At 38.2% G+C, this 27,559-nt stretch overlaps 3 protein-coding genes and 1 non-coding gene across 10 annotated transcripts in view; 3 read left to right on the forward strand and 1 right to left on the reverse strand.

The window, feature by feature from the left end:
* Nucleotides 1-9,495, forward strand: part of AVL9 (AVL9 cell migration associated) — an 86,052-nt gene extending 76,557 nt beyond the window's left edge. Inside the window, exon 19 of the transcript XR_011074700.1 lies at nt 9,460-9,495. The gene's annotated coding sequence lies outside the window, so the exon portion shown is untranslated. The remainder of the gene's footprint in view (nt 1-9,459) is intronic.
* On the forward strand, nt 118-1,075 carry LOC137768507 (V-type proton ATPase 21 kDa proteolipid subunit c''-like). Its single transcript, XM_068550042.1, has 2 exons — nt 118-495; nt 849-1,075. Exons 1-2 carry the CDS (start codon nt 240-242, stop codon nt 1,064-1,066), a joined length of 474 nt encoding a protein of 157 aa, XP_068406143.1. The 5' UTR covers nt 118-239; the 3' UTR covers nt 1,067-1,075.
* A 2,829-nt stretch (nt 9,496-12,324) lies between the features above and the next one.
* KBTBD2 (kelch repeat and BTB domain containing 2) overlaps nt 12,325-27,559 on the reverse strand; it is a 41,529-nt gene continuing 26,294 nt past the window's right edge. For 6 of the 7 annotated variants that reach the window (XM_068549273.1, XM_068549270.1, XM_068549269.1 and 3 more), the window contains exons 2-4: nt 22,538-23,050; nt 17,213-17,378; nt 12,325-15,016 (exon numbers count right to left, since the gene is read on the reverse strand). In XM_068549273.1, the coding sequence (XP_068405374.1) occupies nt 13,481-15,016; nt 17,213-17,378; nt 22,538-22,707 (1,872 nt within the window). In that variant the 5' untranslated portion in view covers nt 22,708-23,050 and the 3' untranslated portion in view covers nt 12,325-13,480. The remainder of the gene's footprint in view (nt 15,017-17,212; nt 17,379-22,537; nt 23,051-27,559) is intronic. The other variant, XM_068549274.1, reaches the window with a different exon arrangement.
* TRNAI-UAU (transfer RNA isoleucine (anticodon UAU)) lies at nt 16,627-16,699 on the forward strand. The gene has a single exon. It is a non-coding gene; the product is annotated as a tRNA-Ile (tRNA).

A 27,559-nucleotide genomic window follows, 5' to 3' on the forward strand; every position in this document is an offset into this window, starting at 1 on the left:
GGAGGTGACCCTGCAGGGTGGGCCCACAGGCTGCAGGGTGGATAGCGGATGCAGGGACGCGGTTTGAGCTCCTGCCCCCCCATGGCGTCGTTGCCGCCAGGATGGGGCTAGTGCTGCTCTACTCCGGGGTCTTCGTGGCCTTCAGGGCCTGCCTGCTCGTCGTGGGAATCTGCTACACCATTTTTGACTTGGGCTCCCGCTTTGATGTGGCATGGTTCCTGACGGAGACTTCCCCTGTCATGTGGTCAAACCTGGGCATTGGCCTAGCTATCTCCCTGTCTGTGGTTGGGGCAGCATGGGGCATCTACATCACTGGGGAAGGGGTGAAGGCACCCAGGATTAAGACCAAGAACCTGATCAGCATCGTCTTCTGTGAGGCTGTGGCCATCTACGGCACCATCATGGCGATTGTCATTAGCAACATGGCTGAGCCTTGCAGTGCTACTGACCCCAAGGCCGTTGGCCATCAAAACTACCATGCAGGGGGCTTCCCTGGTGGCACAGTGGTAAAGAATCTACCTGCCAATGCTAGGGGACATGAGTTCAAGCCCTGGCCCGGGAAGATCCCACATGCTGTGGAGCAACTAAGCCCATGTGCCACAACAACTGAGCCTGCGCTCTACAGCCCGTGAGCCACAACTACTGAAGCCCACGCTCCTAGAGCCCGTGCTCCGCAACAAGAGAAGGCACCACGGTGAGAAGCCAGCGTACCAAAAAAACAAAGAGTAGCCCCTGCTTGCCCCAACTAGAGAAAGCCTGCGCACAGCAACAAAGACCCAATGCAGCCAAAAATAAAAATAAATTAAATAAATTAAAAACAAAAACAACAACAAAAAACTACCATGCAGGCTACTCCATGTTTGGGGCTGGCCTCACACTGGGCCTGTCTAACCTCTTCTGTGGAGTCTGTGTGGGTGTCGTGGGCAGTGGAGCCACCTTGGCTGATGTGCAGAACCCCAGCCTCTTTGTAAAGATTCTCATCGTGGAGATCTTTGGCAGCGCCATTGGCCTCTTTGGGGTCATCGTTGCAATCCTTCAGACCTCCAGAGTGAAGATGGGTGATTAGATGATCTGTGTGGGTGGGGCCACCCCCCACTCTTGTTTATTTGTAGTTTTTCCCGGGACAGCTGGAGCTGTGCCCCTTAGGCTTTCAGGGGGCTTGGTGTTCAGGGCCCTCCCTGCACTCACTTCTGCTGCCTCTGGACTTGGAGGCACTGCCTGGCTGGACCCTCAGTGTGGCGAGTGGGCTGCTGATGACTGTGTGCACCTTTGCACCCGTGTCCCACCTCTGCCTCCAACCCATCTTCCCAGTGTTTGTGAAATAAACGTGGTATTTGTCTGGGTCAAAAAAATGTGAAAGGGAAATGTGTTATAATTCAGAAGCTTTAATTTTCAACAAATCATTAGCCTAATATGTCTTCCTGTTGTTGGAGTTTTTATTCTTATTGTTGCTCATACCGCCCTCTCTCTGCTCAGTGGTTTTTTGGTTCATTTTTAATTTTTTGTGGCCTCATCTGTCTCTACACAGCCAGACCTGAGAACTGATTCTAGGGAGCCTCGATGCTGAGTCACAGTGGAACACACGTTTGCAGTTAGCTCTTGCACACTTGCCCTTGGGCGTCAGGCCCCTGTGGCCCACCAGGCCGTATTCCTGGGACCAGGGGTTTGCCCACACTGTGCGATTGACGAGGAGGTTTGAATGGTGGTTACAGTCCCTGCTGTCCTTGTGGGTCCAGCAGTCAAGCGTCCCAGGTGTCTCCCATCCCATGGAGCAGTAGTCAGGCCTGCTCAATGGTTCTTGTTGACTAGTGGGCTCCAGAGTCATTTAACGTGACTCTAATAGTCTTTGATAGCTTTCTTTATATCTGGTATAATAAGATATTCTAGGTTCCTTTGTACATTTCTCCTTTTTTTTTTTTTGCAATTGAAGTTATTCTTTTTTAAGTTTAATTTTTATTTTATATTGGAGTATAGTTGATTTACAATGTTGTGTTAGTTTCAGGTGTACAGAAAAGTGATTCAGTTATACATATACATATTTCCATTCTTTTTCAGATTCTTTTCCCATATAGGTTATTACAGAATATTGAGTAAAGTTCCCTGTGCTATACAGAAGGTCCTTGTTGATTTATCTATTTTATTTATAGTAGTGTGTATATGTTAATCCCAAACTCCTAATTTATCCCTCTCCCCTCCCACCTTTCCCCTTTGGTAACCATAAGTTTGTTTTTGAAGTCTGTAGGTCTGTTTTTGTTTTGTAAATAAGTTCATTTGTATCATTTGTTTAGATTCCACATGTAAGTGACATGATATGATATTTGTCTTTCTCTGTCTGACTGACTTCACTTAGTATGATAATCTCTAGGTCCGTTCATGTTGCTGCAAATGGCATTATTTCATTCTTTTTTATGGCTGAGTAATATTCCATTGTGTGTGTGTGTGTGTGTGTGTGTGTGTGTCTGTGTGTATCACATCTTGTTTATCCATTCCTGTGTTGATGGACATTTAGGTTGCTTCCATGTCTTGGCTATTGTAAATAGTGCTGCAATGAAACATTGGGGTGCATGTATCTTTTGTAATTATGGTTTACTCCAGATATATGCCCAGGAGAGGGATTGCTGGATCATATGCTAGTTCTATTTTTAGTTTTTTAAGGAACCCCTATGCTGTTCTCCATAGTGGTTGTACCAATTTACATTCCCACCAACAGTGTAGGAGGGTTCCCTTTTCTCCACACCCTCTCCAGCATTTATTGTTTGTAGACTTTTTGATGATGGCCATTCTGATCGGTGTGAGGTGATACCTCACTGTAGATTTGATTTGCATTTCTCTAATAATTAGGGATGTTGAGCATCTTGTCATGTGATTTTGGCCATCTGTATGTCTTCTTTGGAGAAATGTCTATTTAGATCTTCTGTCCATTTTTTTGATTGGGTTTTTTTTTGATATTGAGCTGTTTGTATATTTTGGAGATTAATCCCTTGTTGGTTGCATTGTTTGCAAATATTTTCTCCCATTCTGAGGATTGTCTTTTCATTTTATTTATAGTTTCCTTTGCTGTGCAGAAGCTTTTAAGTTTAATTAGGTCCCATTTGTTTATTTTTGTTTTTATTTTCATTACTCTAGGAAGTGGATCCAAAAAGATATTGCTGCAATTTATGTCAAAGAGTGCCCTATGTTTTCCTCTAACAGTTTTAAATAGTATTCGGTCTTATATTTAAGTCTTTAATCCATTTTGAGTTTATTTTTGTGTATGGTGTTAGAGAATGTTCTAGTTTCATTCTTTTACATGTAGCTGTCCAGTTTTCCCAGCACCACTTATTGAAATGATTGTCTTTTCTCCATTGTATATTCTTGCCTCCTTTGTCATAGATTGACCATAGGTACATGAGTTTATTTCTGGGCTTTCTGTCCTATCCCATTGAGCTATATATTTCTCTTTTTGTGACAATACCATACTGTTTTTATTACTGTAGCTTTGTAGTATAGTCTGAAGTCAGGGAGCCTGATTCCTCCAGTTCTGTTTTTCTTTCTTAGGATTGCTTTGGCTATTCAGGGTCTTTTGTGATTCCGTACAAATTAAAAATTTTTTGTTCTACTGAAAAATGCCATTGGTATTTGATAAGGATTGCATTGAATCTAGATTACCTTGGGTAGTATAGTCATTTTGACAGTATTGATTCTTCCAATCCAAGAACATGGTATATCTTTCCATCTGTTTGTATCATCTTCGATTGCTTTTATCAGCGTCTCATAGTTTTCGAGTACAGGTTTTTTGCTTCCTTAGGTAGGTTTATTCCTAAGTATTTCATTCTTTGTGATGGTAAATGGGATTGTTTCCTTAATTTCTCTTTCTTATCTTTCGTTGTTAGTGTATAGAAATGCAAGAGGGACTCCCCTGGTGGTCCAGCGGTTAAGACTCTGTGCTCCCAATGCATGGGGCCTGGGTTCAATCCCTGGTCAGGGAACTAGATCCTGCATGCTGCAACTAAAAGAGCCCACATGCCGCAACTAAAAGAGCCCACACACTGCAGTGAACATCCTGGGTGCTGCAATGAAGATCCCGCGTCCTACAACTAAGACCTGGTGCAGCCAAATAAATAAATAAATAAATAAATGTTAAAAAAAAAAAAAGAAATGTGAGAGATTTCTGTGTATTAATTTTGTATCCTGCAACTTTACCAAATTCATTGATGAGCTCTAGTAGTTTTCTGGCAGCATCTTTAGGATTTTCTGTGTATAGTATCTTGTCATCTGCAAACAGTGACAGTTTTACTTCTTCTTTTCCAATTTGTATTCCTTTTCTTTCTTTTTCTTCTCTGATTGCCATGGCTAGGACTTCCAGAACTATGTTGAATAAGAGTGGCAAGAATGGACATACTGGTCTTGCTCCTGATCTTAGAGAAAATGCTTTCAACTTTTCACCATTGGGAGTATGATGTTAGCTGTGAGCTTGTCATATATGGCCTTTATTATGTTGAGGTAGGTTCCCTCTATGCCCACTTTCTGGAGAGTTTTGATCATAAATCGGTGTTGAATTTTATCAAAAGCTTGTTCTGCATCTATTGAGATGATCATATGTTTTTTATTCTTCAATTTGTTAATGTGTGGAAAACGTCACGTTTAGTCACCTTGGAGCCCACTGCCTGGTCCCATTGTTTTCCCCCATCCCTATTCCCAAGCACCCTTTGATCTCTCATTTCTGGAAACAGTAAGCCTCTTCATCTATTGTAGAGTAACCCCTGTGACTCAATATTACCATACTGCGATGTCATTTTGTGCTATTTTGAACAATTAAAAGACTTTTTGAAAAAAAAAATTTTGCATCACACTGAATGATATGCAGATATTAAAAAACCTTTGCATCCCTGGGATAAATCCCACTTGATCATGCTGTATGATCCTTTTAATGTGTTGTTGGATTCTGTTTGCTAGTATTTTGTTGAGGATTTTTGTATCTATGTTCATTGGCCTATAATTTTCTTTTTTTGTGGTATCTTTGTCTCATTTTGTAATCAGGGTGATGGTGGCCTCATAGAATGAGTTTGGGAGTGTTCCTTCCTCTGCAGTTTTTAAGAATAGTTTCAGAAGGATAGGTGTTAACTCTTTTCTAAATGTTTGATAGAATTCGTCTGTGAAGCCATCTGGTCTTGGACTTTTGTTTGTTGGAGGTTTTTAAATCACAGTTTCAATTTCAGTACTTGTGATTGGTCTATTCATATTTTCTATTTCTTCCTGGTTCAGGTTTGGAAGGTTATATGTTTCTAAGAATTTGTCCATTTCCTCTAGGTTGTCCATTTTACTGGCATATTGTTGCTTGTAGTAGTTTCTTATGATCCTTTGTATATCTGTGGTGTCAGTTGTATCTTCTTTATTTTTAATTTTATTGATTTCAGATCTCTCCCTTTTTTCTTGATGCCTCTGGCTAAAGGTTTATCAATTTTGTTTATCTTTTCAAAGAACCAGCTTTTCGTTTATTGATGTTTTCTATATTTTTCTTTGTCTCTATTTCATTTATTTCTGCTCTGATCTTTATGATTTCTTTCCTTCTACTAACTTTGGTTTTTGTTTGTTCTTCTTTCTCTAGTTGCTTTAGGTGTAATTTTAGGTTGTTAATTTGAGATGTTTCTTGTTTCCTGAGGTATGATTGTATTGCTATAAAATTCCCTCTGAGGACTGCCCTTGCTGCATCCCATAGGTGTTGGCTCACTGTGTTTTCATTTTCATTTGTCTCTAGGTATTTTTTGATTACCTTTTTGATTTCTTCTGTGATCCATTGGTTGATTAGTAACATATTGTTTAGCCTCCATGTGTTTGTGTTTTTTACAGTTTTATTCTTGTAATTGATTTCTAATCTCATAGCGCATAGTGGTCGGAAAAGATGCTTGATATGATTTCAATTTTTGTAAATTTACCGAGGCTTGCTTTGTGGTGCAGCATGTGATCTGTCCTGGAGAATGTTCCATGTGTACTTGAGAAAAATGTGTATTCTGCTGCTTTGGGATGGAATGTTCTATAATTATCAATTAAGTCCATCTGGTCTAATGTGTCATTTAAGGCCTGTGTTTCCTTAGTGATTTTCTGTCTGGATGATCTGTCCATTGATGAAAGTGGGGTGTTAAAGTCCCCCACTGTTATTGTGTTACTGTCGATTTTTTCCTTTTATGGCTGTTAGCATTTGCCTTATATATTGAGGTTCTCCTATGTTGGGTGCATATATATATATATATATATATTTTTTAATTAATTAATTTGTTTATTTTTGGCTGCATTGGGTCTTCATTGCTGCACCCAGGCTTTTCTCTAGTTGCAGCGAGCGGGGGCTACTCTTTGTTGTGGTGTGTGGGCTTCTCATTGCAGTGGCTTCTCATTGCGGAGCACGGGCTCTAGGTGCGTGGGCTTCAGTAGCTGTGGCACATGGGCTCAGTAGTTGTGGCTTGCGGGCTCTAGAGCACAGGCTCAGTAGTTTTGGTGCACGGGCTTAGTTGCTCCGCAGCATGTGGAATCTTCCCGGACCAGGTCTCGAACCCGTGTCCCCTGAATTGGCAGGTGGACTGTCAACCACTGCGCCACCAGGGAAGTCCGTTGGGTGCATATATGTTTACAATTGTTATATCTTCTTCAAGGGATTGATCCCTTGATCATTATGGAGTGTCCTTCTTTGTCTCTTGTAACAATCTTTATTTTAAAGTCTATTTTGTCTGATATGGGTATTACTACTCCAGCTTTCTTTTGATTTCCATTTGCATGGAATACATTTTTCCATCCCCTCACTTTGTCTGTGTTTGTCCCTATATCTGAAATGGGTCTCTTGTAGACAGCATGTATACAGGTCCTCTTTTTGTATCCATTCAGCCAGTCTATGACTTGATTGGAGTATTTAATCTGTTACATTTAAGGTAATTATTGATATTATGTTCCCATTGCCATTTTGTTAATTGTTATGGATTTGTTTTTGTAGGTCTTTTTTCTTCCCTTCCTCTTTTGTTCTCTTCTCTTGTGATTTGATGGCTATCTTTAGTGTTGTGTTTGGATTACTTTTTCTTTTGTGTGTGTGTGTATGTATTGTGGATTTTTGGTTTGTGGTTACCATGAGGTTTTGATATAGCAGTCTATATATATACAAGATTATGTTAAGTTGCTAGTCTCTTAATTTCAAATGCATTTCCAATATCCTGCATTTGTACTCTCCTTTTCTCACAGTTGCTGGTTTTGATATCATATTTGTGTGTGGATTATTTCCTACTTTGCTGTATGTTTGCCTTTACTGGTGAGCTTTCCCATTCATAATTTTCTTGTTTCTAGCTGTGGCCTTTCTTTTCCATCTAGAAAAGTTCCTTTAGCATTTGTTGCAAAGCTGGTCTGGTCATGCTGAATTCTCTTAGCTTTTGGTTGCCTGTAAAGCTTTTGACTTGTCCATCAACTCTGAACAAGAGCCTTGCTGGGTAGAATATTCTTGGTTGTAGGTTTTTCTCTTTCTTCTCTTTAAATATGTCATGCCACTACCTTCTGACCTGCAGAGTTTCTGCTGAGAAATCAGCTGATAACCTCTTGGGGATTCCCTTGTATGTTATTTGCTGCTTTTCTCTTGTTCCTTTTAATATTTTCTCTTTGTTTTTAATTTTTGTGCATTTGATTAATATGTGTCTTGATGTGTTCCTCCTTGGTTTTATCCTGTGTGGGACTGTCTGCGCTTCCTGGACTTGAGTGTTTCTTTTCCCATGTTAGGGAAGTTTTCGGCTATTATCTCTTCGAATATTTTCTCAGGCCCGTTTTCTCTCTCTTCTCCTTCTGGGACCCCTACAATGCAAACGTGGGTGCATTTGATGTTGTCCCAGAGATCTCTTAGACTGTCCTCATTTCTTTTCATTCTTTTTTCTTCTGTTCCACAGCAGTGATTTCCACCAATCTGTCTTCCAGCTCACTTATTCGTTCTTCTACCTCATTTATTCTATTAACTCCTTCTTGTGTATATTTCATTTCAGTTATTGTATTGTTCATCTGTTTGTTTGTTCTTTAAATCTTCTAGCTCTTTGTAAAACATTTCATGTATCTTCTTGGTCTATGCCTCCATTCTTTTTCTGAGACCTTGGGTCATCTTTACTATCATTACTCTGAATTCTTTTTCAGGAAGATTGCCTATCTCCACTTCATTTAGTTGGTCTTTTGGAGTTTTATCTTGTTCCTTTGTCTGCAACGTATTTCTCTGCCGACTCTTTTTGTCTAACTTTCTGTGTTTGTGGCCTCTGTTCCTCAGGCTGCAGGTTGTAGCTCTTCTAGCTTCTGGTGTCTGCCCCCTGGTGGGTGAGGTTGGTCCAGGGCCTGTGCAAGTGTCCTGGTGGGAGGGACCAGTGGGAGGGACTCCCTGCCCACTGGTGCATGGAGCTGGGTGTCCTGTCCCTCTTGTGGGTAGGGCCGTGTCAAGGGATATGTGTAGAGGCAGCTGTGGGATCAGGACTACTTTAGGCAGCCTGTCTGCTGATGGGTGGGGCTGTGTTCCCACCCAGTTGGTTGTTTGGCCTGAGGTGTCCCAGCACTGGAGCCTGCAGGCTGTTGGATGGGGCCAGGTCTCAGTACCAAACTGGTGACCTCCAGGAGAGCTCATGCCAATGAATATTCACTGGGGCCTCCACCACCAGTGTCCTTGCCCCCACCATGTGCCACAGCTGACCTCTGCCTTCCCCAGGAGACCCTCCAAGACCCACAGGTAGGTCTGGCCCAAGCTCCCAGTGCATGTGAAACCTTGTGTGTGTCCTCTAAGAGTGGAGTCTCTGTTTCACCCAGTCCTGTGGAGCTCAGGCACTCAAGCCCTGCTGGCCTTCAAAGCCAAATGCTCTGGGGGCTCCTCCTCCTGATGCAAGACCCCCAGGCTGAGAAGGCTGACATGGGGCTCAGAACTTGCCCTCTTGTGGGAGAACCTCTGTCTGCAATATAATTATTTTCCAGGTTGTGGGTCGCCCACCTGGCAGGTATGGGATTTGATTATATCATGAAAGCGCCCCTCCTACCATCTCATTGTGGCTTCTTCTTGTCTTTGGATGTAGACTATCATTTTTGGTAAGTTCGAGTCTTTTTTGTTGGTGGTTGTTCAGCAGTTAGTTGTGATTTTGGTGTTTTTCATGAGAGGTGAGCTCAAGTCCTTCTACTCTGCCATCTTCTCTCTAACTTATAGCCTCCTTTGTACATTTCTTGTCTCACATCTGGAATTAGCCTTTTTTTTTTTTTGTCAAGAATCTTTGTTTCCTTTAGTGGGAAGTATTATTTCAAGACTACCATCCACGGGCTAGGATGCTCACTGCCATAGGATTGGTGATTGTTTTGAGGCCTGTTCAATAGAAAGGAGAAAATCTTTTTTTTTTAAATAAAATGTATTGTGAATTTGTATAGGGTTTTATTTATAAAACCCTGCAAACTCAGGGTTTTACTTATCCTCTTCTACTCTTCCTTTCTCCTCTGCAGGGAATTCCAGTTCTAAGAAGATTCTAGTAATAACAGGTAAGATTATTACTCATTTGCTTTAACCACAGTACACACACAGTAGTCTTAGAATACTAATACCAACACTACCACTAATAATGTGACTAAAAAAAGTTAAAGGTTTTTTTTCCTTTTTTTTTTTTCCTTAGGGTTTATTCCACTAGGGATGCACAAATTACTGTTTTAAGTTGATTGAAACTTCCTTTTTGTGGGGTTATGCCACCCCCATATACTAATCTAGATTCTTTTGCTTCATCTTAAAATCTTTAATTTTAATTTTGCTTTATAATTATGTAAAATATTTACATAATTCCAAAGTCAAATTTATAAAACAAGGTATGTTCAAAGAAGACTTCTATTTTTATCCCTCATACTGTTCTTTTCCTTTCCCTCTAGTTAACCATTTAAAAATGTTTATATTTATCTTTTTACCTTAAACACATAGCAAATTTTGTAAATAATGTACATTTTACTGTATATACACACTTTTCTCCACTTTGCCCTTTAATGATATATTCTGGAGATCTACTTTATGGATCTGACATTATTTAACCAATGCTGATTTAACCAATTGCTGATGGATTTTGTGTTGTTTCTGGTCTTTTTGCTATTACAAATACTGATGTAAGGAATAACAGACCTGTGCATACATTTAAAAAATATTTTTGCCAGTTTATCTTTGGGAGAGATCGCTAGATATAGGATTGTGATCAAAGGATTATTTTACCAGTATTGTCAAATCTCCCACAGCTACCATAGTATTTTGTAGGACTATCAGGAATGTATGGGTGTGCTTGTTTCTCCACCAACAGTATTCAAACTCTTGGATTTTTGCCAATTTAATACATGATAAATAGTATCTCAGTGTTGGTTTTATTGTGTATTTCTCTTAGCATATTTTATATGGTTTATTTTTCACCTCAGAAGCTCAATTTCTTATAGAGTTCTTGGCCTTTTTATTTTTAAAAGCTCTTTAAAGATATTAGAGATACTAGCACTTGAAATTTTTTTTCCTGTTTTTTGTCTTCTTACTTTGCCTATGGTGTCTTGCCTAGGTGTCTTACTCAATACCAAAGTTTTATTTTTTTGTATGTGAAATTACATTTTGTCTTATTACTTCTGGAATTTGAGCTATTATTAGGAAAGTTTTCCCTACTCCCTCATTATAGAGGAATTAATCCATGTTTCTTCTAGTACTTCTATGAATATATATATATATATATATATATGTATCACAAATGGTCCTTGGATTTTGTCAAATAATTTTTGTGTCTACTGAAATGATATGATTTCTCTCCTTTATTCTGTTAATATGTTATATTATGTGATTTTCAGATGTTAAACCAACCTTTCATTCCTGAGATAAACCCCACTTGGTTAAATCCTTTTTATATTGTTGAAAGTTTGTGGGGTTTTTTGTTGTTTGTTTTGGAAAGTTTGTGTTTTAATTTTAATTTCTTTGTTTTTGGCTGCGTTGGGTCTTCGTTGCTGTGCGCAGTCTTTCTCTAGTTGTGGTGAGTGGGGGCTACTCTTCGTTGCGGTGCACGGGCTTCTCATTGTGGTGGCTTCTCCTGTTGCAGAGCACGGGCTCTAGACGCACGGGCTTCAGTAGTTGTGGCTCGCGGGCTTCAGTAGTTGTGGCTTGCAGGCTTCAGTAGCTGTGGCTCGCAGGCTCTAGAGCGCAGGCTCAGTAGTTGTGGCTCGCAGGCTCTAGAGCGCAGGCTCAGTAGTTGTGGCGCACGGGCTTAATTGCTCCGCAGCATGTCAGATCTTCCCAGACCAGCGACTGAACCCGTGTCCCCTGCATTGGCAGGTGGATTCTTAACCACTGCGCCACCAGGGAAGCCCCGGAAAGTTTGTGTTTTTAAAGTTTGTGTTTTTAATGCCAGCTCATTTGATGTTAATCTACTGACAAATCCTTTTCCATACTGTCAGATACTCCAGTAATTACTACAATTCCGAAATAGTGGTGTGAATGATTTACTGTAATTCAAATTCCCCTTGTGACCTATGCATGCCTTTATACAGGTTTTATTGCGTGCCTACTATGTGCCAGGCATCCTGTGCTAAGATGCAGAAATAGGGTAGACACAAGCCCTTGCCCTCACAGCAGTGGTGAAAACAATCGATAAGTATAAGATAGTTTAATGAGTATTAGGTAATATGGGGTACAATTGAGATTTATTTTTTTTTTTCCAAAAATTTTTAAAATTTATTTATTTATTTATTTGGCTGCACTGGATCTTAGTTGTGGCTTGCAGGATCTTTTTTTTTTTTCGTTGCAGCATGCAGGATCTAGTTCCCTGACCAGGGATGGAACCCAGGCCCCCCTGCATTGGGAGCACAGAGTCTTAACCACTGGACCACCAGGGAAGTCCCACAGTTGAGATTTAAACAAAGGGTACTCATGGTAGTATCAATAGAATTTTTTTTTTAAGCCAGTTGGAGGAAGTTACCTGAAGTGTAAACTGAATTCAACCAGGGTTACCATATCATTTACTATCCAAACAGGGACACTTTTCAAAGTGAAAGGGAAAACAGGCACAAACTAGGATGTATAATCACCTGAGAGCTAACCAGTCTAAGGGGAAGAGTGAGGCAGAAAAAACCATATGTGAAAGAGGACAAGGCCCATTCAAATAACTAAAAATCTTTTTTTTTTTTTAACATTAGGCTCTGGTTTCCCTCTTACTTTTTAGGTAATTTGTGTTCCTACAGTAAGGCTCAAATCAGACAAATATCATATAATCAACAAAATTCTGAAGAAATCACCTGTAACAAACTAAGCTGACCCCGTAAAACTAAAACTAGAAGCACACAATTCCCATCACAAAAGAAAAACAGATATTGAATATATACAATTTATTTAATAAATTAATGTCATTCAAAATACAGTGCCAGAACATTATGCAGTTGAACATGCTAGTAATGTTTGTCATGAAGCACCTGTGCTCATGTTAGATTGGCGGCACCCCGCTACTGCTAGTGGTTCCTGGGATTAATGCCAGAGCAGCACTAGTTATCTGCTCTTCTGCACCACTAGTGCAGAGAATTCCTGAACAGTTCACCTTTCTAATCCTACCCCCCACACACAACAGGTTAAAAAAAAACACACCCTGACAGCTAACGAATATCTATACACAATCACTCTACAGTAATGTTTGTTATTAAATTAAGATGTAATGACCTGGTTAACCCACTCTAAATCTTAAGATGGAGAAATACAACAGCAGCAGGTAGTTATATGCATGAGCCAATGTTAATGTAATACAGAAAGTGGAGGCATTTACTGATTAAAGCTCCACACAGACCCGCACAATGAGGGACTAGCAATTCATATTGCAAGCCCAGCAACTTAAGTCCACACCTGGTAAATGACCAGCTGATTGGAAGACCTGTATTCTAGATAGACAAGTATAAGTTAGTGAGAGACTACATGCACCTAATAGTTAGACTGATCCTGCAGTCATACTTTCCCTGTGCAATACCATAAAATGGAAGATCTTCCTCAACTATAGGATTTAGACAACATTTCTATACCAACATGGACATTAGTGTTAAGTGCAGCTCAATTAACTACACCGAAAAAACTATTCCAGGACTTCAGAACAGAAGCACAGGAATGAAATACATATAATAAAATAACCTCAGCATAATTTGCGATATACCACACTAGGAACAGGAAAACTACTTTAATAAGAGAACTTTTGGAACTGTACATACACAGGGCTAACAATGTTAGATAATCCAGATTTTTATGCTCTCATGATACACATAAAAGTTTCTCAATTATTGGATAATCTATTTCATATTATGGAAGCATATCTTTCTTAAGACTCACCGATATATATTATACTGATGCAAATATTAAGTAGGGCATAAAAATAAAATTTATCAAAGATAGATTTTTATGTACTCATATTCAGTCCTTTCATAGCCTCTCTCATTTAGCAAAGAAAATGACAAAGCAAATAGATCAGGCGTGCACTCCCTGAACTCCTGACTATACAGATGGTAGTGCAACCATTTCTCCATCCAGTTCAAACTCCTCTGTTCCATCCGGTGAAAAAAGATAAGTTGGTGGCTTCCATGGAGATTCTTCAAGGCAGGATGGATAAAGTTTCCCCACAGTGCATCGAAAATCTCTCCCTAAGTCCCACAGTACACGTTCAGATATATGCTGCCGCAGAGACCACCGGTCAAGTTCCAGATCATACTGGTAAGTGACATATTTAGCTCTTTCATTTAAGTGGGTTTCTCGCATAAACACACACAGAGAATTTGAGATCACAACAGCTCTAACACAGGGATCTGAGTACCTCTTAGCAGGGATGTTGGCTGCCATTTTCCACTCATTTTTATTCACATCATAGATTTCCACAGTTACTGAAGACCCATCTACAGTGCCAGAGGGGAGTCTTATGCCAGAATTGGTAGCAATGTGCAACCCTCCAATATAGAAAATTTTATCACCGAAAGCTGCAGCTGAAGCAAAAGACCTGCTAGTCTGTCTCATGGCCATTTCTACCCATGAATCAGACCTTGGAAAATAACAATACATGAGGTTCAGTGTCATCACATAAATGCAGTCATGAACCACAACTGCTGCACTCCACTGCCAAGCACAAGGCAAAGGGCTTACCATTGTCCATTCATCTTTCTCAGTGTCATATCTTTCTACGGTCCTCCGGTTAAGTTCTCCACCTACACTGTCTCCTCCAATTGCATAGATATAGCCTTCACAGCAAACCAAAGATGGCTTTACGCGGACAAAAAGCATCGGGGTCTTTGGAAACCAGGTATTTTGCTGTGCATCAAACCAGTAAAAGCAATTCACAGTTCTAAAGGCAGTTTGAAGTTTGCTTGTTTTACTGTGATTCGTTTTTGTGTTTTTCAGAGGAACTTGACCACCTGCTATATAGATGTCATTATCGGGAGTTACAACGGTCCCAACCTTATGTAAATCAGCTGGTGGGCTGCATAGCTTGTAAACTTTTTCTGCTTGGGGGCTGTAACAGACAGAAGAGTAAAGACTACAAGGATTTTCTGAAGATGCTTCAATGAAAATCATCATCTCTTCTTTAGTCATTCCAAGTCTTGGTTTGAAAAACTTGGGCATGGACTTATACAGACCTTGAACAACTACAGACTTATCATTGGGTGGCAGACCTTGAAACCAAGCTCTCTGTGTTACTTCTGAAAGTGCATCAATTCTGATTTGGCTAAGAACTGAAGACAAATACTGGGATCGTGATTCTGTGTTGTACTCTAGCCACAGCATAGCAGCCTCACGAACTGTCTCTTCCTTTTCTACGTTCAAATTGTCACTACTGAGAATGTCTATCAGTAAGTCATGTGACAGCTGCATAAAAGCTTCCTGGTGATACACAGCAGTGAACTTGTGCTCCACCATCCTTTTAGCACTTTGTTTTAATTCCTCACAACTGAACAGATCAGCAAAACTCAACAATCGCACACAGTTCTCTGCGTTTATCTTTTTAATTAAATATTCTCGACAACGTTGTAACACATCTTCTACCTAAAATGGAAAAAAAAAAAAAAAAGGCTGATAAAGGCAGGCTAGACAAATTTTATTTTTATGTAACACACAGGTATATTAATCAGATCCCTATACTGTAGTTTTTATTTTTAGATACACGTTTGGGCTAAGAGATAATGTCTTTCAGTGATAATAAAATTAGAAGACTATGCATAGTTTTGCATTTCGTCTTCCTGTCCAGTGGCCTACTTAACTGCCCTATTTAGGAGTCAGTAGTATAACATTAAATAGGCTCTTAAAAACCTAAACAGCCTTAAAGGGAAAGGGAAAGAAATTAATTCATGCATAAGTTATGTATTTTTTAAAGCCTAGCAAAACATGTAATTGAGAGAACCAAATGAAAACAATGTAAATCAGTATAGGAAATGATTACTGTTGAGAAGCTGGAATCTGCTTTTCTCAACATGGACAAGACAGTCATATAGAAGCAGAAAATCATACACAATGCCTAACAGTAGTTATTATTCGCCTTTCTTACGTGGAGCAGTAGGATAACCAATCAAAAGAATATATTCATGTGCAATTACAAATTACCTACATTTAAACGACCCATCTTAGCCACTCTAACTTTCCTAGATTTGTTGCTTCTTAAGAAACAGTAGATCTCAGTTGAGTCAGAAGTGCTACCTACTATACTTATTCAACGTCACAGTGATTGACTAGAAGCAGTTTGTGATAAGAAGTCAGGCTGCTTGGATTCAAAACCTGGATTGGCCAGTCAACACTTGTACAATATCAGACAAGTAGCTTTACTTCTCTAAGCCTCAGCTTTCTCCTGTATAAGATGGGGAAATCCTTCCTTACAAGTGATTATTTTAAGGATTAGATGAGAACCTATATAAAGCATTAGTACAGAATCTGGCATATAAAAACATAATTTCATGTGGCTAATAGTAAAAGCCATGTTGGTAGTCATAAAATGCCACATTCCCGGGCTTGCCAGGGCAACTTACTCCCAGAGGCAGAGTCCTGTTTTGCATTTGGCCAAGCACATGCCTATAGGTTTCATTAACATGATAGAAAAAATTATAAGGAAAGGTATCACTATAATAACAGTGTTCTGGAATCCAAATTTCTTAAAATTCCTCAATTTTTTAGCAATTATAAAAAAACGTGCTTTTAGAATTGCTGAAAAATTAAAAGAGGTAATGAAAACATGTAAGCTATGGAAGAAATACAGTTCTTACAGTAGGTATTTCTCCCTTTTAGGTTTGGGTTTAGGATGTGAATGTCTTCCATTCTAAAGCACCAGGAAGCTACCATGGCTTCCGTGTCCCCAGAGTTATAGGTATAGAAGGACACTGCACAATTTATGGGCAGGGTGGGGGAAAGAATACAGAACTAAAAAGGAAGACAGATACTTAAGGCATGGACAGACTGAGTTCTGGTTCCCAGAGTTACACCCAGAAACTGGCATTCGACTGGCGTCATTCACATTTATTCAGCACACATTTATCAAGTACCTACTAGGTATCATGAACTGTGCTCCCAGAATTTAACCTTTAGTTTAAAGTTTCTCCCTTTGGAGAAAATGAGGAAAACATTTTTATATTCCTCTTAAAATTAAAAGAAATGTTGAAGGGGGGCATTCCCTGGTGGTTCAGTGGTTAAGATTCTGCACTTATACTGCAGGGGCCCCAGGTTCCATCCCTGGTCGGGGAATTAAGATCCCGCAAGCCACGCGGCACGGCCAAAAAAGAAAAAAAGTTGAAGGGGAAACAGTGAAATAGTTTATCATATGTAAATATATCAATCATCACTTTTTGTTTTAGTTTAAATAATTCTCCTTAATAGCTCAGTAAGGTCTCAAGCCTATTATAAACATTTATGTTTGATAACTTCCATAAGAATCTTGACATTTTCTGTGAAAATACCATCAAAAAATTAGCACATCTAAGCTTTTAGCCAAAAAACTGAAGCACTTAAACTTAACAAATGCTGTTAAAAATTTCTTTTACTTGGAATCTAAATCCTGTGGTATATTAGGCAGAATATGAAACTAATATGAAATTTTCACCTATCTTTTTAGTCAAGTTCCCATCATAAAACTAAGTTTATTAGCTGATCAAATCCTATTGTTTTTCCCTTACATATCTGAAAAAGAGAAGAAAACTTTTACCTTCTAAAATCTGCAATAAAATTACATAGCTATAAGACACCAAAAAAACTGCTTACCTGCAGGAAGCAAGCTGTTTCATAAAGTTGTTCTACAGTGCCGTCATTTATTGCCAGGTTACCCGTGTATGCGTACGTTATTATTATCTGTAAGGTGGCTGAATCCACATTCCTCAGGTGTATGTGTGTCTGTTTGCTTTCACTTAGTCCACTCATGAACATGGCCCTATAGTAGAGATGGGGAAAACAAATGTAAGGCTAAAAAGAAAAACTAGACAACATGGGATGTTTATTTAGGGTATTTGCTGATGGACAACTTATAGGGAAAGCTTTCAAGGGAGACAATAGAAAATTATAATCCAGTGCCAAAGATATACCAAGCTATTCCACTGTGCCATTCTGAGTGATAACATCAAAATTAATTTAATCCTTATAGTCATACAGGAATTCAGCAATAAAAAGGAACTCTATTATATGTACTACAACACAAACCTCAAAATCATTATGCTCAGTGAAAAAAGGCAGATACAAAAGACCACATACTGTATGATTCCATTTATATGAAATGTCCCCCCAAAGCAAATATATAGAGGCAGAAGGGAGATTAGTGGTTACCTAGGACTGTGGGTAAGAACAGTGAGTGACTGTAAATGGGCACAAAGTGATGGAAATGTTTCAAATTAAATTGTAATGATGGTTGTACAGCCCTTTAAATATACTAAAATTCATTTAATTGTGTGTAAATTTGATCTCAATGAAGCCGTTAAAATTTTCATTTACTCAAATGATTTCCTAAAAATATGCAGAACAGTTTCCTAAAAATTACATGCAGGAAAATATGCTGGAAAGGCAATTAGTGTTGTGGAGAATACAAAGTAAAATGCCCATATACATGGAAGAGGTATAAAAAACAAAGAATATTGTTGCATGTACAGAAATGCCTATAGTGATCATAAGTGGGTAGCACAAGAACTAGCCTGGGCAACCTCAAGGACAAGAAGATGAGAAAGGCTTTAAAATGGATAAAATAGTGAGTCAGGGTAGAATATAAGAACTGTTTTTCCCAGTGACATTGCTGAACATAAGGGCTCATGCAAAACATCGGAAAGATGAATGGCAGTCAGATCACAGAGGGCTTTTTTTTTGGCCGCGCAGCATGTGAGATTCTCAGTTCCCCGACCAGGGATTAAACTGGCGCCCCTTGCATGGACAGCACAGAGTCTTAACTACTGGACCACCAGGGAAGTCCCACAGAGGGATTTTAAAATGAGATATAGGAGGGAATTCCCTGGCAGTCCAGTGGTTAGGACCCAGTGCTTTCACTGCCGAGGCCCGAGTTCAAATCCCTGGTTGGGGTAAGATCTGCAAGCCCCTCAGCATGGCCCCCCCAAAAAAAACCACACACACACACACACACACACAGAGACATACGAGTCTGAGCTTTTTATTGTAGATAGTGAAGAAGGGTTCACTGAAGGGTTTTCAGCATGGATTTATTAGCATAATAAAATGTATTCTAGGATGAATATTTTGTACTGACAGACCTCAAGGGCCAAAGGCTGGAGATAGGAAAAAGGGTTCTGAGGCTACTGCAATAATCTAGATTAGAAGTAAGAACCACCTGAGCCAAAGGCTGGAGACAGGAAAAAGGGTTCTGAGGCTACTGCAATAATCTAGATTAGAAGTAAGAACCACCTGAGCCAAAGGCTGGAGACAGGAAAAAGGGTTCTGAGGCTACTGCAATAATCTAGATTAGAAGTAAGAACCACCTGAGCTAGGGTGGCAGAAATGGATACAAAAGCTTTTACAAAAAACCAACAAGATCCGGTGATTTTCTGAACGTACGGAATAGACTAGAGTAGGAAGTAGACAGGGAAAGAATCAAAGCTATCTGTTTATTTTCAAGTAAGTACCTGAAAAAAAATATTGTTAACCATTGAGAGAAAAATTATAAGGTCAAGGAAAACAGTTAATCTTGCAAAAAAGGTGAGTTAAATTTTAGATATATTTGAGGTGTGAGCAGCTGAGTCAAATGCAAGTAATACAATAATCAGTTAAGTATTTAATACAACTGGAACTTTGAAGGTCAGGCATTAATGCAGTAGACTGTGAATTATCTACAAAATGACATGTGTTAAAGCCAAGTAAGTTATCTGAGGGAGACTAAAAGAAACCCACCCAGAATCCCAATGACCAACCTGAGGTAGAGTTCGATTAGAAGAAAAAAGAATGACAGAACGTTGAGAAACATTCATCAGAGAAATAAGAACAAGCCAGTCAGTACAATGCTACTCAGGGCAAGAGAGGTAGGGTGTCAAAAACTGTAGAGTCAAGGATAACAAACATTGCAAAAGCAATTAGGAAGGCACTGGTTATTTCTAGTGTAGCTCAGAATGAGCAGTAAGAACAGCAACTAAACTTCAGGCAGTTAGGGAATGGAAGAGTGGCAAAAACATCAATCAGGGTGGTTGATAACTTCCTCCCAAAGAATACATGGCCATAAATAAACCCAACCAAGTAACAGAGATTAGGAAGTGCTGTTGAAAAATACCCAAGCTGTGACAAGAAACTAATAAAAACACCAATTGCTACTGGCTTCACTTGTGTGACAAGGGAGAATGGGAAATAACAAAAGCAACCTGAAAAGAACTATAGGAGCTCTGAGTAAAAATGGAAGATTTAGGGGTCATGTGCCTTTCTGTCTGTGCCAGTAGAAGGTAGTTAACTTTGGAAGAGGAAGTAGGGCAAGGGAACAGCTGACTATACAGATGACACTGAGACTGGTTATTCTAGACTATGGTTTATGACACCAGAATGATGGACTTCTGTGAAGGAACTATGCTTCCTGAAGACCAAAGATTAGTAGAAGCCTAGCCAACTTGATTATAAAAATTTTAAACAGACATTTTAAAGAAAGAGTAAATACTGAATTGCATAATATTATAGGAGGCTAAATTACCATAGTGGAAGAGGTGTTGAGTAATTCTCAAGTAATCCCCTTCATTTAGGGTCTAAAATGAAGTGTATATGTTACCAAGAAGAAGAAACTACCATTTCAGAGACTCTCTGAATTTTTAGAAGTTCTTTTGATTCTTAGTGGGATGGAACTGGTGAACTACAAAGGAGGAATGTATCTATTTCAAAAGGCAAAATTTCTAATAGTAAGTTTCTAATGATAAAGATTGATAGCAACATTATATGTAAGGATACCAAAATCTACAAACCTGAAAGCAGAATCCAGTTGAAGAACACTTGGGAGAAAATCAGGTTATTATTGTGGGAATATACAGTAACAATAATCTACCCAGTCCAGAGAAAAGATATATATGGGAGGAAAAATTAATACATGTGTCTTCATCTTGTGGATTATGAAACTGGCCCAGACACAGGATTTTAAAGATGGATGGCTTTAAGCCCAAACATGGATAGGACTACTCTTTCTACTATTATTTCTACTTCTTAGTATCTGATTTGCTTTAGGGAGAATATATTCTCTCAGAACACCAAGGATGCTAAAGAAGGGAACTAGCTAGTGATAAGTTAACAACAGCAGCCTTAAAGAGAATGTGTTGTTTTTAAGATTGTAACATTAATGAAATACTTAAACTTCTTGGTCTTCAGGAAAACCAATTCCAACCCAATTAAAGATAAACAATAACCTCATGGCTAGAGAATTTAAAGAATAGTGTGTTATCTATACAATAAAAAACAGACTTAGCGAGGAAGAAAAAAGGGTAAGATACCTAACCCATAAACCCACATGTTACTTCCTGATAAAGATGATGACAATTCAGAAAATATGGAGATAGACTTTCTGCATAGGTTTAAAAGTTACACAAGATGACTGCTAAAATATTACCACAAAAGATTCTACTCTATGATTACAAATATCAATCTGAAAATCCACAACTAAAGCATACAGCTCATTCCAACAATGGATAATCAATTTGTAATTAATAACCATTAAAAAGGGAGAACTAATGGACCCAGGTTTGATTGAATCTATAACCTTGAATTTCTAACACCATCTACTAAGTCAATAAATATGAAAAAACAAAAACAAAAACAAAAACCTGACCATCACAATCATCTGGGAAGCTCTTAAACATACAAATCCTGAAACTCTAACTCAGACCCACTGAATCATAATTTCTAGGTTTGAAATCCAAGAATCTCTAATTGTAGAAGCACAAGAGGATTCTGACCATCCTCTAGATCCATTAGATTCTCTAGAACCACTGTTTGCAAATATGCTAAGCTTCCTAAGATAAGAAAATCAGTGTCTGAAATTGCATGAAATATCCACAGCTAAACCTGAAACAATGGCAGGCAGAGCAAGGCAACTGACATTTGGGCCTTAGCTTCTATAATCATCATGAGATGTGTTATACTAAGGAATGTTAAATTTCTACACCTTCGTGTATGTAGGCCTTGAAAAGTCAAGATTAAACTTGTCCTGTCTACAGCTGCCACTAAGGAGCAGCAGAAAATAACTTTCATTGCTGATCTCCACTTATGCCAGCTAAGATTTGTAGCAGGAATATACTGGTCCACATTTCATTCATCTTTATTCTCCCTGTCCCTTTCAAATATTAAGTAAAAATTCAACCTAAGGGCAGAGACCAAATATAGGAATTTCTACGCCTTAATTCTTTTCCTCCCATGAAACACATAATAAAGGGAAACCTGCCTTAAAAAGATTAAAAGTTGCAAAAGATCATAAAAATGTAAAGTTAAGCTTTATTTATTTGTAATTAGCAAACAAATAACTAAATCAACTTATAAATTCTGAGGCATAGAGAACAAAAACATTATTAATTATTAACTATTTCAATCTGGCAAGGAGTCTGGTACAGCTAAAACAATAGCACAAATGATGAAGAAACCAAGAGTGAGAAAAGAAACTCATTTTTGCAAAGGAAATAAAAGTCCTTAACATGTCTAAACAGTACCAATTATCTTCTAAAAGTTATTATTAAGCCTCCTATAACTCTTAAATTTATAAACAATGACTGTTTTCTAAATTTAACATTTTAAAATCTTAAAAGTGAAAATCAGCCCATTCGTTTTTCTTTCTCTTTCAATGAAAAAACAGGATTCTGAACCTTTTTGCCTCCCCATCATTAAAACTTTACCTTAGTTAATTTCAACAAGTTTCTTGTATTTAATCCTTTGTAAAAACTTCTTTCGCCTGCCCCTTACTTACACACGCAAGGAGGTGATTTGACAAGCACTATATCACCCAAATAGAAAATTTAAGCAAAACATTAAGACACCTAACTTTTTAAAAAAATTTAAATGTTTAAAAGAATTCCTATTAAAAGTTTAAAACAAGCTAACATTCTGCATTTGAAATTATAAACTAACCAAGATTACAGTACTTACCTAAAATAAGAACTACATGTTGCAAGAACCATCTTATGACAAGGGAATTCAGTGCCCTCGACAATTAACACTATGTCCGTAAACAACTGCTGTTCATAAAACAGTTTTAACTGTTCCAGCAAGGACACAGCATATTCAGTATTGATCTGCTTCTCGTCTTGAGTGGACATGACTGTATTCCATTAATATATCCAGGAACAGATTAGAAAAGTCAGTCTTACTGATGGAAGGTCAAGTGAATGCTTCAGAAATAAAGAAAGGAGAAACTCTGCTTGCTGTTATCTGCAGCATTCAGAACCAAGATTGACACATTCACTAACGAGCAGTATCTTTTTAGGCTTAGAATCACTAGCAGGTCATCCTGTGTTAATTACGTTCTTCAGAGTTTTTCAACACAGTCTGCAGATACCTTGCTCAAATTTGTAACTGTTGTTCAACTCATGAGTGAAAGAGAATAACACACGAGGTAGATTTTGTGGCAACATCCTATGTTCTGTGGATCCTCTGGAGTAACTAAAAAGAAAAAAAAGTTCAGTTAGAGTATCTAGGTCAGTACATTTTTAGAATACAATGTTTAAAATTGCAGACTTAAATATGAATTACATTTTTTTGAAGTTCAACTTTAGACATTACCATAAAAATGAAACATGAGAAAAGGGACATTTAATAAGTTTATTACATTTGTGGTTTTAATTCTTTGCCTTCTATACAAAATATAAACATTCTAGAAAATAAGGAACACATCAACAAGCATACATTTTTTTAAAAGTTCTTTAAAAATAAATAATTTCAATTACCAGCAAAGCCAAATCTCCTACTTATTTGTTTAGGAGCAATACATGACTGTAATTTAAGAGAAAAAAAAACCCCTTTCTCTTGCAAGGAGATTCTCATTTGGGGAGTATAATTTAAATGTATTCACACAGCCTTTATATTTAAATTACTTAAACTATATGATAAATAGATTGAATTTGTTTATTTCCAAAGCATAAACTATATTATAAAATTTGCAGTTCAATCCTGTAACGGAGATAAATACAACATATCTCTCTGTACAGTGGTTCCTTCCTAGAAATCTTTATAAGAACATACAATTTTACTGAAAAATGAAACATAAAACATGATAAAATAGAGAAATGTATTCCTACATGAAGACTTCATACTATACAGATATGAATGTTCTCAAAATGTGTAAATTTAATACAAATCCAACTTGCAGAAGATTCATCTGGAAGAATTCACAAATACTGCCAAGATATTTGAGGAGAAGGGAGGACAGGTTTTTCCTCATACTCTTAACAAATATTAAAATGTATTACAATTCTACAATAAACCCAAGTAAACAAAAATAAGTAAATACAATAAGTAAATAAGTAAATACAATACATCCATGTTTAAAAAAAAGACATTAGATATGATAAAGATAAACAAGTCATTTCAAACTAGAAGACTGGGTTATTTCAACAAATAACGTTGGAACAACTGGTTACCCACTGGAGGAAAAAAAAAACCCACCTAAGTTTTAGTCATACTGCATACCATTCATCAAAAGAAATTCCAGCTGCATTAAAGTTTAGTTTAAAATGTTATTTAGAAATCAGTATTTACAACATATGGCAAAGGAATTACAAATCAGGAAAAACATATATAATATACAGTGCTAATAACAGTTAAAAACTATCACCTATTTCCTAATTAGATGACTCTTAGCTCCATAATCAGAAAGTCAAGTGCTGTTGACATGAAACCTATAAATATATTTGACCATCACTGGAACCACTAATACTTTTTCTCACAAAAATATCATCCATATGTCAAAGAGAAGATCACATTGTACTTCCTGCCAAACTATACTATTACATGAACTGCAAACCTGACGTAGACTGTCAAATTTCCCGCCAAGTTAACTATATGGAAGTAACTAAAACAGGTGCAAAGGCAGAGACTTTGGGTCATTTAAGGTAATGACTTTGCTCTTCCAAATCTGAAAGTTACACTATAAATCTAAGTTTACTACTATAACCTCCAAAGCTAATAATACCTAAAATCACTGGCTATTTTCACATATTAATAATGCAGCAGCAAGGCCCAGTGTTAGTGAGGGTGTGGGAAAACGAGCATTCTTACAGAGGAGTATAAGTTGATACATACGTACAAGCCCTTAAACAAAACTCTTGGGACTTCCCTGGTGGTGCAGTGGTTAAGAATCCGCCTGCCAATGCAGGGGACACGGGTTCGAGCCCTGGTCCAGGAAGATCCCACATGCCGCGGAGCAACTAAGGCGGTGCGCCACAACTACTGAGCCTGCGTGCCACAACTACTGAAGCCTGTGCACCTAGAGCCCGAGCTCTGCAACAAGAGAAGCCACTGCAATGAGAAGCCCACGCACCACAACGAAGAGCAGCCTCCGCTCGCCACAACTAAAGAAAGCCCACGTGCAGCAACAAAGACCCAACAATGAAGACCCAATGCAGCCAAAAATAAATAAATAAACTTTAAAAAGAAAAAAAGAATCCGCCTGCCAATGCAGGGGACACGGGCTCAAGCCCTGGTCCAGGAAGATCCCACATGCCGTGGAGCAACTAAGCCTGTGCGCCACAACTACTGAGCCTGTGCTCTAGGGCTCACGTGCCACAACTACTGAAGCCCGCGTGCCTAGAGCCCGTGCTCCGCAACAAAGACAAGCCACGGCAATGAGAAGCCCGCACACTGCAACTAAGAGTAGCCCCCGCTTACTGCAACTAGAGAAAAGCCCGCGCTCAGCAACGAAAACCCAATGAAGACAAAAACAAACAAACAAAAACAAACTCTTGGAGCCAGCTGTGTTCTAGAATTTAGAATTTTTCAGATCTTACAGAGGTAATGTGGTACACATACCATGTATCACAAAGGGTCTGGGGCAGAGCTCCAGAACTGAACATCCTACTATTCTGAGGGAAATATGCACAGTGTGAAAAACAATACTATGTACAGTCTTATGTTACTTCAGGTCAAGTTTTGCGAAAAAAAATTTTTTAACTTGATTTTAAGAGCTTTTTGAATTTCAGATTGCAAATGATTATAGAAGATATATTTGGCAGTGAAAATGCTTAATACCTCAATCTTTCAATTCTACCTCTAAAAATCTATCTTACAGAAATGCATGTATTAATAGACTATAAGTCCTAACCCCAGCTGCAGGACCCAAAATTGTCTCCATCCATATTTATTTATTTATTTATTATTATTATTTTTTATAATTTATTTTATTTTTGGCTGCGTTGGGTCTTCATTGCTGCTTGCAGGCTTCTCTCTGGTTGCAGCGAGCGGGTGCTACTCTTCGTTGCAGTGCACAGGCTTCTCATTGCGATGGCTTCTCTTGCTGTGGAGCACAGGCTCTAGGCACATGGGCTTCAGTAGTTGTGGCATGCAGGCTCAGTAGTTGTGGTGCACAGGCTTAGCTGCTCTGCAGCACGTGGGATCTTCCTGGGCCAGGGATCGAACCCGTGTCCCCTGCATTGGCAGGTGGATGCTTAACCACTGTGCCACCAGGGAAGCCCCCCCATCCATATTTAAACCAGGTGACAGGATCTGGTGGCCAGTGCAGGGATGTATTTAGATTATACACTCTAGACTCCAGAATTCCTTGCAGGGTAGCTGTACAGGTTCACTCTGGTCATCTCTCTGACCTCATACTATGACCTGATTTTTTTGCAGTGACTTTTTTGAGCCCCATTGAATTTGTCTCAGTTTTACTAGATTTGATTTCTTTTTATCATATGCATGAAACTGTATTAAAACTGAAGTCTGCTTTTAGAATACTACATGGCGAGCCAACTTTATATAATCTCATTGTCACTGCTTTATACACCCTATTCCCACCCCTTCCTTTGAAATCTAGGGTACATTTCTTCCTAATAAAGTAATTTTTATTTATGATATCTTAATATTAAAATAGGCAGAAAAAGAAAGTCATTCAGACATCGTATTAAGTCAACTTAATTTAAACTGATCTGTATCTAGTACAATCCAAAATAAAATTCAGTGTCCCTTCTCTGGGAACATAGACTTCAAAATGTATTAAATAAAAATGTGAAAAATGGCAAAGTTTAAGATGATCAACAACAACCACCTTAAATGCCCATAACATATTTTTTATAACAAGATTCCTTCTCTCCTAAAACTAAAACTTAAATAATTTCCCAACTTGTTCCAGAAAAAAAAAAACCCTTAAAATCAATATCCTACATACTCTGAAACATTTCACAATGTCTGTACTATATTACTTAATAACCAATGATTTGACATTTTATGAATTTTCCCTTTTTAATAAATATATTGTACCATATATCATTCTGTGTTATACCTAAAATTAGTTTCAAAAAAAAAAAGTCATACTCCCTGTTGTCAGTAGAAGTTAGCATCCTCAGACTTAGTAATTCTCAGGTATCAATGAAATTGTTTACTTAATTTTCTATTATAGATTACTGGCTACTTAAATTTAACTCAACAAATGTTTGAGTATTTACTAAGGGCTGGTCATTGTATCGTACTCTAAGGACTCAGACTGAGAGTTGCCAACCACTAGAGCTCCAAGACACCAAGCGCATTTACTCTTACTACAGCCAAAACACGACTATCATTTAAAAACAGGGTGTTTTAAAAACCAATTATTCTAGACAAACTCAAAAAGAGGCAGGCAAATGAATAAAATCTAGCTGTCTTGATCTTTCATTTCCAAACTTTTGATAGAGACATAATACAAGAAAATTTTATTGTTTACCATAAGAACAATTGTGGCACAAGTAAAATGAGGAAAGGAGGCAATTGGCACTTGTCCCCATTGCTAACAGTGGTTCACACTGCAGAGGAAGGAAAAACTTATTGAAGACCTATTTAAACCTTCTGAATTTTGTTAACATATGCAATGATTATTTAATTAAAAAACCCAAACTTTCAAAAGGTATACTACTCTCTTTTCTCATCATAAAGACAAAATATTTTAGGCTTTGCAAGCCATTAAGGTCTCTGTCCCAAATGCTT

Source organism: Eschrichtius robustus, chromosome 8 (assembly GCF_028021215.1).
Source record: "Eschrichtius robustus isolate mEscRob2 chromosome 8, mEscRob2.pri, whole genome shotgun sequence".
Lineage (NCBI taxonomy): Eukaryota > Metazoa > Chordata > Mammalia > Artiodactyla > Eschrichtiidae > Eschrichtius > Eschrichtius robustus.